The sequence below is a fragment of the Trachemys scripta genome, chromosome 6, assembly GCF_013100865.1.
Source record: "Trachemys scripta elegans isolate TJP31775 chromosome 6, CAS_Tse_1.0, whole genome shotgun sequence".
Lineage (NCBI taxonomy): Eukaryota > Metazoa > Chordata > Testudines > Emydidae > Trachemys > Trachemys scripta.
In genome coordinates this window covers 123,787,769-123,802,098 of record NC_048303.1, presented here as the reverse complement: position 1 = coordinate 123,802,098, position 14,330 = coordinate 123,787,769, and the positions used below count along the sequence as shown (strand labels likewise).

Below are 14,330 nucleotides of genomic sequence, written 5' to 3'. Positions count from 1 at the left end.
TATTTTTTCATAAAGAAAAAATCTCTAGCCAAATATACTTAGAGTGACAACTAATAAAGTTAGCATTTGCCAACAGATTCCACACAGTTAACAGCTATTCCCTATTGTAAGTGGTAAGGGGAGATTGTGAGGTATTACTACTATTGTGGTGTCTCATACACAGTGTGGTACTTTTTAATCATAGAATATCAGGGGTGGAAGGGACCTCAGGAGGTCATCTAGTCCAACCCCCTACTCAAAGCAGGACCAATCCCCAGACAGATTTTTGCCCCAGATCCCTAAATGGCCCCCTCAAGGATTGAACTCCCAACCCTGGGTTTAGCAGGCCAATGCTCAAAACACTGAGCTATCCCTTCTCTCCCCCCCAAATATAGAACGCTTTACGAATTTGCATGTCATCCTTGCGCAGGGGCCATGCTAATCTTCTCTGTATCGTTCCAATTTTAGTATATGTGCTGACGAAGCAAAATGGCAACCACATTAGCAGAATATTTTTATGATAGTAATAAACAACCATGAATTTTGTAGGGTTAAATATTGCCTGGCTAACCTACAATATTAACATGCGAATCTACAATATTAAAATATTAACGAAAACAACAGATAGGAAACTACTGGATATAATTCATTTAGATTTTTCAAATGGTTTTATATTGGGACACATGACCCCTAAGTCAGACTAACTGCACTACATGGGTCTGGGTTTTGAAAGCTTGGCCTATTATTTTAGAACTGTGGATCTGTAAAAGTTAATGTATAAAGGAGAAACATAAATCTGAGAATTCTTTCCCTGTGTAACATTTCATACAGCCCTAAATATATCACTTATTTTTAATTAAAACAAGGTATTGTAAAAGTCTCTCTTACCTTTGATTCCTGGAGTGTGTTGATGAGTTCTTCTTTGTCTAGGATGTTTCCTTCAGAAGTAAACAACATTTTTAGAATTTTGTCTTCAATAGCTTTCAACTGATTTTTATCAGCATTGATTCTCACAATGAGCTGGGTTCTTTGTTCCTCAAGCTCAGGTTTCTCCAGTCGCACAACATCACTAGAAAAGAAGTTTGAAGTTCTGGTTAATAGCTGTATCACCTGTTCTCTCTTGCCCTCACTGCCTTTTTGTTTAGTGATCCAGTTCATTCCAACAAATTTTCCCAAACACTCCTGGCCCCTCACTCCATCCCTTCTGTGCTTCTCCAGTGGCATAATGGGAATGCAGAGTAATTATGGATTCCCCTAACATAGGGAGAATCCCCATGTGGCACAGTGGATGTTACTAAGCAGTCTAGGAGTGAAACCAGAGTGTAATATCCTCTGGCAGTCCAAGTCAAAGGAGCCAACGTAACTTACAGCAGTTCTTAGGCTACTCTAAATTACATCAGGGCCATTCAGCTCCTGGCCAAGCTGAGGATCAGGGAGGGAGCAGAAGCTTCCCTCCCACCCTAAGTCCAGCAGTGGAAGTTAGGGGATTTGGCCCTCTGGCATGGAACATGCAGCTCCATGAGGTTCCCAGGGGAACACAAAGTTATTGCCTAGCTGAGGTGTAAGATTAATAACCTTCTTTAACTGACTATATAGGAAAATACTGCAGAAGATATTAAAAAGTCACTATTTGCTAAGTGTGACCGCAGGGTCACCACAGGTACTTCCTACTTTAAGAACATGGTAACCTGTTGTAATCTTTGCTAGCTCTGTAAGGTAATTATTGGTACAAGGTGACAGGCACTGTTTAAGGATCTGAACAGAACAGAAATTGAGGCCCAGAACCAGCAAAGCACTTAAACACGTGCTTAAATCTAAGTGCCCAAGTAACTCTATAGTCTTTAAAGGAATTACTGTACTCACATGCTTGTAGTTAAGCACAGGCTTAAGATATGTGATGAAATGGGGCTTTATAGATACACCCACAAGATAAATATTTATGTAAATCACTCTTTATAATTTAAAAATGCATTTACTTACAGCTCTATGTAAAGAAACTAGATATAACTGATAGAATATCAAATAGTAATAGTTATTTTAAACATAATTGTTAGTCAGTTATTCAGAACAGAAAAATACATCTGACACCATCCACCCAAACAAGACGGTTACTTACCTGTATTGTTATTGTTGTTCTTCGAGATGTGCGTGCAGATAGGTATTCCACTCAGGTGTGTGCGTGCCCAGCGCACTGAAGCCAGAGAACTTTGCTTAGCAGTACCTGTATGGGCAGTACCTGTCCTGGCACTTTCTGACCCAAGTAGCCCCTGCCCAGGCTATCTAACAGCAGCGCCACCCTGACTGGGCTCAGTTCCTTCGCACTCAAAGCTGAGGTTGGAGACTCTGATGCAGTGGGCATGGAGGGTACGTGGTGCAATATACACGTCTTCACCCACATCTCAAAGAACGACAGGTACAATGCAGGTCAGAAACCATCTTTTCTTCTTCAAGTGGTTACAGACATGTATTCCACTCAGGTGACTCTCAAGCAGTACTTGTAAGACATGGGACTAAGTGTCTACTTAAACAGTGACTGCACAACTGCCATCCCAAAGCTTGCATCTGACCTAGATGTCATGGTAATAGCACAATATTTGATAAAAATATTCATGGAAGACCATGTAGCAGCCCTGCAAACGTACAATACTGAAACATTGCTGAGAAATGAGAGAGATGTCTGTTGGGCTCTCATTGAGTGAGCCCGTAAGTTACCCACCTCTGTGTGGAGACCAGCTGACCTTTCGTTTGACAAAAAGTCAAGGTGTTGAATGAAATAGTTTAGTTCTTTCCAAATACAATGTCAAGCACAGCCTCACATCTAACATCTGGATATGCTGCTCATTTGCATTTGAGTGTGGCTTCGGAAAGAATATAGGCAAGTAAATAACTTGGTTAAGGTAAAACTGAAACCACATGGACAAAATCTTTGGCTATGGTCTTAAGGAAACTTTGTCTCTGAAGAACTGATTATATGGAGGTTCTTCCATTAAGGCTTGTAATTCGCCGACTCTTATTATGGATGTTATAGCCACAAGAGGAGAGACAACACGCAGGTTGCTATCGGCTCAATCAGAGGATCCATGAGGGCAGCCAGCATAGTATTAATGTCCCAGAATGGGACCATTTCCTTCACAAGTGGAAACAGGTGGACAACATCTTTCAGCAATCTTACTACCATGGAGTTTGAGAAAATCGACTTTCCTTGGATCAGAGGATGGAATGTTGAGATTTGCCACCAAATGAACCCTCAGTGAGCTAAGACCTAGACCCAAGGACTTCAAATATAACAGGCTCTCCAAAATGTCCTGAACACAAGCTGGCATGGATTGAATTCCCTTAGATCTTGACCAGACCAAATAAGTAGGTGGTTTTCTACTATTAAGCAGGATCCTCTGAACTGCTTCCAAGCATTGCCCTACCTACGCATCGAGCCATGTACCATCTATGCCATGAGGTGTGGACTGCTCAGCACTGGATGAACAACCTGACCATGGTGCTGAGTCAGCAGCTCAGGAAGCAGATGAAGAGATGTGGGAGATCCACAATGTGTGTGCTGCTCTTGATCACAAAATCAAACAGGCTGCCCCCCTGAAGATGGAGGAGGATAGGTTGGTTGGCTAACACTAGATTCAGAAGATCTTCTCCTCTATGATGTCCTTTTCTGGGGAAGTCTTGCAGCCTAGCGGAGTAGGATGACTGGTGAAGGTATCACTCAGCGCAACATTGCTAGTGTTATTGCTGACCTACAAAATGACATCCCTTTGTGGTGTAGATAGAAACCCCCAGAAGACTGTAAAGTAGCTCAAGAGTCCTTAAAAGAATGTAAAGTCTCATCAGTTCTCTCAGAAAACAAAAACTGACCATCAAATGGTATGTCCTTTATGGTCTGTGGAGCTTCAGGAGCTAGGCCAGAGATCTGTAGCCATGAGGCCATCCTCATCATCATAGCTGAAGCCACATATCTGCATGGAATATCTGCTACATCCAGTGCTGACTGTGAAGACGTCTTGGCCACCAAACAGCCCTCTGCAATAAATGTCTTAAACTCTTCCATGAAGAATTCTGGTAACTTGGCATCCCAATTTGCAAAGTCATATTTAGACAATCACGCTTTCTGGTTGGCAATTCACATTTGCAATAAGGAGGTTGAAAACACTTTTCTCCCCATCAAATCTAACCTTTTAGACTCTTTGTCTTTAGGTGTAAATTTATATCTCCACTCCCATACCCTCTCATTTGCCTCAGTCACAACCAGGGAATTAGAGGGTGGATGAGAGAAAAAAATACTTGAAACCTTGAAGCACAATATCTCTTATTAGTATGCTTAGCCATGGATGTTATAGATGCTGAGGTCTACACAGAGATATGGCAAGCTCCAATATCACTTCATTCATAGGAAGAGTGACTCTCTCAGGAGCTGAGGATTGAAGAATATCCACTAACTTATGGGCGTTCTCCTGAACAAACTCAGCCTGAATACCCAATGACGATGCCGTTAATCTCAGGAGAGCTTGATAAGATTTAAAATCCTCCAGTACAGCGGATTTAGGCACTGTAGCATCATCTGGTGAAGATGTAGAAGAGGGAAGTGGAACTACTGGAATCTCTTGTGGTAATACATTTGACTGAATCAACGGATCAGATTGCATCAGGTCAGAGGAAGCCCCCTTAGTCTGTGGCTGTAGCACAGGTGGCTCACCTGGAGAGACCATCTGAGGAACAAGTGATCTAGTCCTGGACTGAGCCGACGATCAGGACCTCGCTGAACGAAGAACCACCCACGGATTCCTAGGAGGCTACAGTGGATAGGGATACAACATTAGTGACGAGTAGGAGATAGGCCTGGAAGCTTTGTCCCTACTGCAGGAGTGGAACCAATCCCAGTACCAATGGTGATCCCAGGAGGTCTTGAAAGTCTCTGAGTGGTACTGCAAAGGCAAAGGAGAGGAAGGCATTTCTGCACTCGATCCTGAAGTTCCTTCCAAGCTGTCTGTCAGTAATGGAGGAGCTACCCTAGAGGGAGCCAATAAACAGCCTGACTCATCCGCAGTCTAACACACCAGCCTAACTGGCACTGATGATGTACAGTCAAAGGCACTTTGAGTAGAGGTAAATGTATCACACACATGCGGTACTGAAGCGGGTATCAGTACCAAACACAAAGTGATGAAGAACATGAAGTGAGACACCACTCTGACTCAAGCCACAGGTGGAAAGAAGGAACTGACAGGGGTCGGGGCAGCATCACCCTTATATAGCTTGGGAAGGGGCTACAAGGGACAGAGGGCATGAGCGCTGCTCCAATGGGTACTGCTAAGCAAAGTTCTCTGGCTTCAGTGCACTGGACATGAACACATGAATGTAATACATGTCTTCACCCACTCAAAGAAGAACCCCATGTTCTGGGTATATTTCTCACTTTAAAATCAATGCAGGTCTGATCTTGTCCTATAATCCAAAGTAAATTTAGGATATTGTCATTTGGTATTAATACAAACAATATCACATATGTCACATCTGCATGTTCAATGCTCATTATATGGGCTTGATTCAGCTCCCCCTAAAGTCAAATAAGGGGTCATGACTTTTAAATCTAGCCTATTAGACACAGTATTAGAAAAATGTAAGTAATTATGTATCCTGAGTTACAAATAGCTGATTCCTATTACAATACTTTACAAATAGATGATTCCTACTACAATACTTAAAGAATTAGATATACCCTATCCCAGCATAAGACGCTTTAGAAAACATGTATCGGGGGTAGCCGTGTTAGTCTGTATCTACAAAAACAACAAGGAGTCTGGTGGCACCTTAAAGACTAACAGATTTATTTGGGCATAAGCTTTCGTGGGTTAAAAACCTCACTTCTTCAGATGCATAGAATGGATGCAGGCATTATATATTGACACATGGAGAGCAGGGAGTTATTTTGCAAGTGGAGAACCAGTATTGACAGGGCCAATTCAATCAGGGTGGATGTAGTCCACTCCCAATAATAGAGGAGGAGGTGTCAATTCCAGGAGAGGAAAAGCTGCTTCTGTAATGAGCCAGCCACTCCCAGTCCCTATTCAAGCCCAGATTAATGGTGTTAAATTTCCAAATGAATTTTAGTTCTGCTGTTTCTCTTTGAAGTCTGTTTCTGAAGTTTTTTTGTTCAATGATAGTGACTTTTAAATCTGTAATAGAATGACCAGGGAGATTGAAGTGTTCACTTACTGACTTTTGTATGTTACCATTCCTGATGTCCGATTTGTGTCCATTTATTCTTTTGCGGAGGGACTGTCCGGTTTGGCCAATGTACATGGCAGAGGGGCATTGCTGGCACATGATGGCATATATAACATTAGTGGATGTGCAGGTGAATGAGCCCTTGATGGTGTGGCTGATGTGGTTGGGTCCTCTGATGGTGTCACCAGAGTACATGTGGGGACAGAGTAGGCAACAAGGTTTGCTACAGGGATTGGTTCCTGGGTTGGTGTTTCTGTGGTGTGGTGTGTAGTTGCTGGTGAGTATTTGCTTCAGATTTGGGGGTTGTCTGTAAGCGAGGACTGGCCTGCCTCCCAAGGTCTGTGAGAGTGAGGGATCATTTTACAGGATACGTTGAAGATCGTGGATAATGCGCTGGAGAGATTTTAGCTGGGGGCTGTATGTGATGGCCAGTGGTGTTCTGTTATTGTCCTTGTTGGGCCTGTCCTGTAGTAGGTGATTTCTGGGTACTCATCTGGGTACCTTAGAAAACATGCATACTAAGGCGAGAAATAGGTTGTCCTTAAGTTATTGGTGATTGTGACTTGGTACTTTATATAAATAGGTGGAAAAACATTTTCTTTATTGTTTTCCTTGTTCATTTTATCTGGGTGTCACCTTAAACATTTAAAAGCAACTACTGTGAAATAAATAATGGGAATAAAAGTTATAAACCTTAGCAGCTGATCCTCCAGGCCAGATCTGGTTACAGTGAAATTGATTATAGTAACTTTAATACACACCTGTAGAATAAACACAACAAATGACAAAAATTATTTCTATGTAGGTTAATACAATAAAATAAGGGGTTTAGTTAAGAATAATAATGGCACCCACAGTGAAGATATAGTTATGGCTGAGAAGGCTTTTCCAATCTAAACTTTAATTTACAGCTGTTCACAACTTACTCAAAAATTTCCATTTGAGCTGAAATTTCACATGGTTGGTTTATGTCCAAAAGTGATTTTTTGGGAGTTTGATCCAACTTTTGGAGGGATGAGAGGATGAAATAAAAGTATGTTTTTCACTTTGCACAATAACTGTTCTTGTAATCATTTCCAGTGGCATAGCTCAAAAAAGGCTGAAACTATAAATAGGGCCCTACCAAATTCACAGCCAGGAAAAATAGCTGAAATCATGAAATTTATGATTTTTTAAATCCTATCACCGTGAAATTGACCAAAATGGGCCTTGTGGCAGGGTGCTGCTGCAAACACACCTAATCAGCCCCTGCCATGCCAGCCCCAATCAAGGGGGATCGATTGGGGCTGGATGAAAAGCCTTATGTCTGCCTGGCAATTGACAACACCTGCCAGCCTGGTAGGCCAGGAGCTACAAAGGCTGGAAAGGAGTCAGAAGGCACGGGACAGCCAGAGAGAGAGGTCAGTCAGAAAGGGAAGTGGAAGTCCTGGTTACTGACCCAGCCTGCAATAGACGAGAAACCTGTAAAGATTGTATATAGTTGGACAATGTTGGTGGGAAAATGCTTGAAGAATAAAGGACACGGTGTTGCACAAAGCTGATGTCTCCCTGGACTTATTTGGGAAGGCAACTGGGCCTTCAGAAGAGGGGCCGGCTGTGCACACCATGACAGGCCCTAGCTATAAACTTTGAATTTCACATGAAACCAGTCTGCAGTGACTAGTATAAGGGATGGCAAGTTTGAGAAATATAGCTATAAAGTACAAAAGACTCGAATATTTGAAAAGTAGCCTGGGGCATGCACAGTAAGAAACAGGGATCACTTTTAAGCCGTGATCTTAAAGAAGGATGTGGCATGCATACGTGTGTGGCTGTTTAAATACTGACAAGAGTGAAATGCCTAATCACACAAGCTGGTCTAAACACGCAGGGCTGGATTTGGAGAAGTGCTGAGCACCAACATTTCCGACTGACTTCAATTGACGTTGTGGTGCTCAGCTATTCTGAAAGTCAGCCTACCGCAGTGACTTAAAAGCTAGAGTAGTAAGAAATGGAATTTAGTTGTCTGTCTCCTGGGGGGCTGTGAACATAAATAAAACATGCCTTTAAAGTGCTACATAAGAACAAAGAATGATTATGACCAGTTGCCTACACTTTGGAATAGAATGAACTCCTAAATTCCTGGCTTCCACCCCAGTTCTTAGTCCTTCAGACCATGAGGCCTATGGGGGCATCTTTAATTTGCTGTGACTGTCAAATTAACAGACACAGAGGGCTTAGGTGACTTGGCTACTGTCACACTCCAAGTCAACATCAGAACCAGGATCAGAATGGAGGTCTCCTTATCCCTTGGCCCACGTAGCTGACAGTGCGTCTTTTCAAACCTGAGTTTCTACTGTTACGCACTTCAGCAGATTGCTTGATTTTCAAAATGCTTTCAAAATAAAGTAACAGCCGATATTATGTGTGGAAACTGGATGATACAGCATATAAATACAAAATACAGGACCATATGAACCTCAAAATAAAGTAACAGAATTATGAAATAAAATGTGTATCAGTTGCCTGCAAGTACCTCCTTAATCAAAGCAATTACATCACAGTTACCCAGTCCTACACCATCCAGCATCTGGCTAGATCCCATAGCTGTCTAGAAAGGGTTAGACATCTGTAAATTTTCTAGGAAATCCTACTAGCTGTGCTACCCTTCTTGCAGTGAGGTTTTTGGGTGGGAGTTGATTGTGGAGGCTCTCACTAGTTGCGGATTTTCAGAGGAACCACTAATGAAACAATCCCTTTTCAGACAGTAGGATCTCCTAAGAAAGCCCATTAGGAGTACCCTCCACAGGTCCTTCAAATAGGCCATACAGCTTGTCCATTAGTGAATGAGGGTCTTCACTGGAAGCCATGCTGTCATGTTGTTAATATTTGAGAAGCATGTGACAGAGCTCACCCCTCCAGGTGGCAGGATCTTCTGGAAGATCCCACATACAGGATTCCAACAATTCCAGTGGCCCTGTATTGTGAACCTCCAATATGGGACACAACACAATGGCTGAGCCCTGAGGCATGACTCAACCCTGGTGATGCTGTGCAGCAGGAGCAAACCTCTCTTCGTCAGAACGGTCGATACGTCCATGAACGTTTTCACATACACTAGCATGGCCATGTTGGACTCTACTGTGCTACATTCACTCATGGAATGAAAGGACACGGGTTTTTTTCTGTTCACCTGTTTTAAAACTTTAATTATAAAAGATACCAGGGGAAGGTCTGTAATAATGTGGGCCAACAGAAGTTGATAATGTCCTTCTAGTAATATTGATTACGATTTGTATGCCATTAATTTAGAATGCTGCATCATACCTCTGGAAGGTAGTGTGGATTTGGTAGTTTAGTTGTCATGTAGAACCTAAAGTTTCTGTCATAATCAATGTCAGAATCTCCAAGGCGAATAAGCATTCTTCCACCAGAAACAAAGGTCTGCTTCAAAAGAACAGGCTCCAGTGCAGGGTCCAAGATTTCCTTCAGCTTTAGAAAAAGAAACCAGATTAAGGTATTTTCTACATGTAACTGGTAACTGAAATACTTCATTACTAAAATGCAAAATTAAATTAAACACTCTCCACTTTATGCAAGGAGAAGAATAATTATTATTATTTATGATTTGTATTACTGTATTGGCTAAATAAATTTGTTGGTCTCTAAGGTGCCACAAGGACGCCTCGTTGTTTTCATAGTGGCTAGGAGCATAGTCATGGACCAGGACTCCATTGTGATACGTGTTGAACAAACACAGAACAAAAAGATGGTCCCAATGATATTCTTCTGTTCACTTATTATTCTCTGCTTTTCTAATTTTTGTTATAGGATGTGGCTGGATTTTCAAAGGAGCCTAACAGAGTTATGTGCCCAAATCCCATGGATATTAAATACACTCCAAATTATGCATTGTTTTTTAAACAGGAGCAAGCCTACATGTTTTACTGCAGAACTCTCTCAGAGCACAAATCAGTGATGTAACAGAATTTAGACAGTGTTAAAGCAAACACATAGAGAGGGAAGAAAATATTCTTTACTTACATGAGAACTGAAAGTACAAAACTAGGCCCTGATCCTACAACCATTTAAACACATGCATAACTTCATGCACATGAATAGTCCCACTGAAGTCAATGGCCTACTCGGGTACATAAAGTTATGTACGTGCGAAGGTCTTTGCTGGATTTGGGCCTAACTTTTTTTCTGGTCATAAAATTCCAAACTCACTGTCCATAAAAAGGGCACGAGACATTTAAAAAATAGTTATGTCCCTTTAGAAACAGAATGGTAATGAAAACGTTATTTCCAAAACTTGATCAAAATATGGGAAGGACCCATACACCCCCGCGTCCTACGACTCAATGGGCTCAATCCTGGAGAATGCGGCGCACTCTAGCCCAATCCTGTATTATGCTTACGTTTAGCTTTAAGCTTTAAGTGGTTTGCTGGAGTGCGCTCAGAACCTGAGGGTGTTGTGTCCAATAACGGGATTCTCTTGCCCACTCTCACTGCTCTTTATTATCTGTGTTATGGGCCCAGGGGCCCCATTCTTCCTGTATCTCTGATTGGCTACAGTCAAGACAGAAAATCATTATACTATGGGAACCAGAAACAGGAAACTGGGCAGAATTATGGTCCTAATTCAACAGAAGACTTCAACGTGTGCTTACATCAATTCTATTTAGCAAAATAGTTAAGCACACTTAATCAAAGTCTTTGCTGAGGACTATACATATAGCATTCAGGCACAGGAAAATGCAAGGATAACATCTGTCCCTTAGTTTAGAGGATATGACTATTTTTTTCTTAGTTGACATGAAGATATGGGGGTTCCATTGGATCCATGTTTGTTTCTGGATGATCAGATAACAGGGATGGGCTAGAGTGCTTTTTTCATGTATGCTCATTGAGAAGAATGGGACTTTTTTTTTGGACATGGCTCTCAGTACATTTATTCATGCCTTTGTCACTTCCAGATCTGCTGACTTTCAGGGCAAGGTGCAGGGCATATGTGTTCACCTTGCACTTTTCTGAAAGGAATGATTGTGTCTTGGGAATTCTTGGATTGGGTACGGGTCTTTTTGTTTACATTTGTTAATATGCAAACAAAGCCATGTTTTCTATTATCCATTAGCTACAGGACATATTATGGTGTTGCTGATGCTTTTTTTTTTTTAAACGAGCATACAAATTTTTAAGAGGCACATTTACAAAAAGGAAGAAAATAAATCAAAATAAAGAAATATATTTGAATTTCGAGGGAGTTGTGAATCATCAGATCCCAGTGCCATATATATCATGCCAATGAATACAGCATTGAAGTTTTACCTCTGGTATTGAAAACTGACAAACATACGACACATTGGTGGAAATTCACTTATGCATATCTTTTTCTTTCCTGCAGTTACTGATCCTGATGGCTACTCAAATCAGAACCTTGGTCTCGAGTCAATGTGTACTGACTGCTTATAGTCACAGCTTGGGGCCAGAAGAACTAGGAATAGCTTCTCTGACATGCCTATGGGATTCAAGAAATATCTGTCTGTGGGCCAAATGAAAAATATTATAACTGAGGCTTAATATATCCGTGAACAATTAACTATATGTGCTGCTTTCACTTTAAAAGAAATTGTTGGGTAACTCACAAATTGGACAGTTATTCCTGCTGAATAAACTACAGTTCTGTGACACCACTGTCATGATACATGGGCTATAGACACAGACACTTTGTCATGGTTGATTTCAGTGCTTGTGAAAGGGGGGGAAAGGGTGTTTGAGTCAGGCCTAATAGCAAGTCTGAAGTTTAAAAATTAACTCAGGATTGAATTATTCAAGCACAATAAAATCTTACGCTCAAGGGAGGGATATTTTACTCAAAAAGTTCTGAGTTTAAACTCACTGAGTTCCTACCTAGGGCATAATCAACTCTGGGTAGGCAGAATGGAAAATGTATTCTATGATCATTTCCTTTCTGTTATTAATATCTCCACTAGTCCTTTATTCAGTACTAACCCCTCTGCAGTGGCACCTTAGCTCATTGCCTAGCAACCTAGTCACTCGGCCGGGCCCCTCGTCATGTACTCCCAAATCCCAAATAAATAATTTCTCAAACAAGGTTAATGTCAGTAAAATTCTAACTTCAACTTCACTTAGCTCTGAATGAATTTTGAAACATGCACCCAGAACAAACATGCCTTTCAGTTATATATGTATTCTTTTGGTGAGTGACAGACTAGTGAAGATGTTAATCAAGGAAAATAATTTTAAAAAGGTAACAATTTTCCCATCCTGCATCCCAACATGTACACTGGCCCTTTACTCAGGGATGTGGCAAGTAGTAAGATTCTCAGAGGGAGGGAAAGAAAAAGATGAGTATAAAGATAAATAATCCATGCTTGGGTGCTAGGAAATGGAGGCTTTTTGGGGGGTGGGGAGAAATGCATCAAACACCTGAAGAGCTATCTTACAGTGCTTTATGAAAGACAAAGGAGTTTACCCACATTGTGGCTTTGCAAGTTTCTTCGGAGTTTACTATTGACCTTTGCCCAAAACCTGGCTGCTAAATATTCAATGATTTTAAGACCAGAAGGGATCACTGTGATCATCTAGTCTGACTATGCCTAACACAGGCCATAGAATTTCACCCAATAATGCCTGCATCTAACCCAATAACTTCTGGTTGAACCAGAGCATAACAAGGAATAGGAAAAAATATCTGGTTTAACAGAAGCTGTATATGCTTTCCTGACAAACCTTTTAACTATCTATCCAGAGACTATTTTGAGACCCTGGCTCATACACATTGTGAATGAAAGAAAACAGGTGATTTTCTGAGTGCTTTATCATACTTTGTGTGTATGAGCTTCTAAACACACATCCCGACTGGGCTAAAGCTTTTGTTTTGTGCTTTGGCCATGAACAGACAGAAGGTATGATGCTGATGGACTTCTTTCTACAGAATGACAGAGGATATAAATTAAAATCTTCTCTTAGAAAATAGAGTGTTGCACTGAAAGTGTTGCCAGTTCAGAAATGCATCACGCAGATGTTATGGGAAGAAATGGTTACTTATTATATAGTAAATGGTGTTCTTCGAGAGGTGTACACTGTATACATATTCCACTGTTGGTGTGCGCACATCCACTGCACATCCTCACACCAGCAACTGAGGGCTTAAAAGGAGGGGCTGCCTCAACCACAAACCAGTTCTTTTGCCACCTACAGAGCCCAATGTCAAAGACTGAGTAGCGGGGGTGGGGGTTGGGTCATAGAATACGTATACAGACAACACATCTGGAAGAACATCAGTTACTGTGCAGGCAAGTAACCATCTCTACTTCTAATGATGAGCTGTATACATATATTTTATTGCTGATGATCTCTCCCCCACCCCCCTCAACAAGCAGTGACCCTTGTTGGAGGTGGGTACCAGGGGTTGTTGAACAGTGATTGCAGCATAATTCTGCCACATTTTGCATTGTCTCTGAAAGCCTGTACAATTGCGTACTGCTGAGTGAATGTGTGGATGGAGGACCAGGCTGCTGCCTTACAAATGTCCTGAGAACGGCCATCACAGTGGACCAAGCTCTCATCAAATGAACCATTATTTTGACAGATAGAGTCTTTCCAGTCACCTGATAACAAAGTTTGATACATGTGGAAATCCAATTAAAGATCGTTTGCTCTGAGACAGCTTCACCTTTGGTCCTTTCCTCTATGTGCTACAAACAGTTTAGGAGACTTTCTGAAGTGTGCAGTTCTGTCAAGATAGAATGGAAGAACTCTGCTTACATCCAACGAATGCCGCTTTTGCTCTGCTTTACATGCTCGGCATGTGGCTTAGGGAAAACAACAGCAATGTGAATAGATTTAATTGAAGTTCTGGAACCACCTTTGGTAAAAACTTAGGGTGAGATTTCAGAGAAACGTTATCCTTATGAAAGACGGTATAATAAGGTGGTTTGGCTAACAATGCTTGTAATTCAACAGCTCTCCTGGCTGATGTTATTGCCACTGCGAAGGCCACTTTCACAGAAGGATGAAATAGAGATCAAGTGGCCAGTGCCCTTCAGACATCCAGAGAATGCAGTCTACTTTCTTCATCTGAGAGGCATGTGGTTTTGGAAAAAATACCAGTA

At 41.5% G+C, this 14,330-nt stretch overlaps 1 protein-coding gene and 1 non-coding gene across 2 annotated transcripts in view; both read right to left on the bottom strand.

Annotated features, from left to right (window-relative positions):
* Positions 1 to 14,330, bottom strand: part of DNAH6 (dynein axonemal heavy chain 6) — a 190,541-nt gene that overhangs the window by 50,617 nt on the left and 125,594 nt on the right. Inside the window, exons 53-55 of the mRNA XM_034774925.1 lie at positions 9,517 to 9,681; positions 6,904 to 6,971; positions 868 to 1,048 (exon numbers count right to left, since the gene is read on the bottom strand). Of these exons, the coding sequence (XP_034630816.1) occupies positions 868 to 1,048; positions 6,904 to 6,971; positions 9,517 to 9,681 (414 nt within the window). The remainder of the gene's footprint in view (positions 1 to 867; positions 1,049 to 6,903; positions 6,972 to 9,516; positions 9,682 to 14,330) is intronic.
* Positions 365 to 467, bottom strand: LOC117879688. The gene has a single exon (XR_004646345.1). It is a non-coding gene; the product is annotated as a U6 spliceosomal RNA (small nuclear RNA).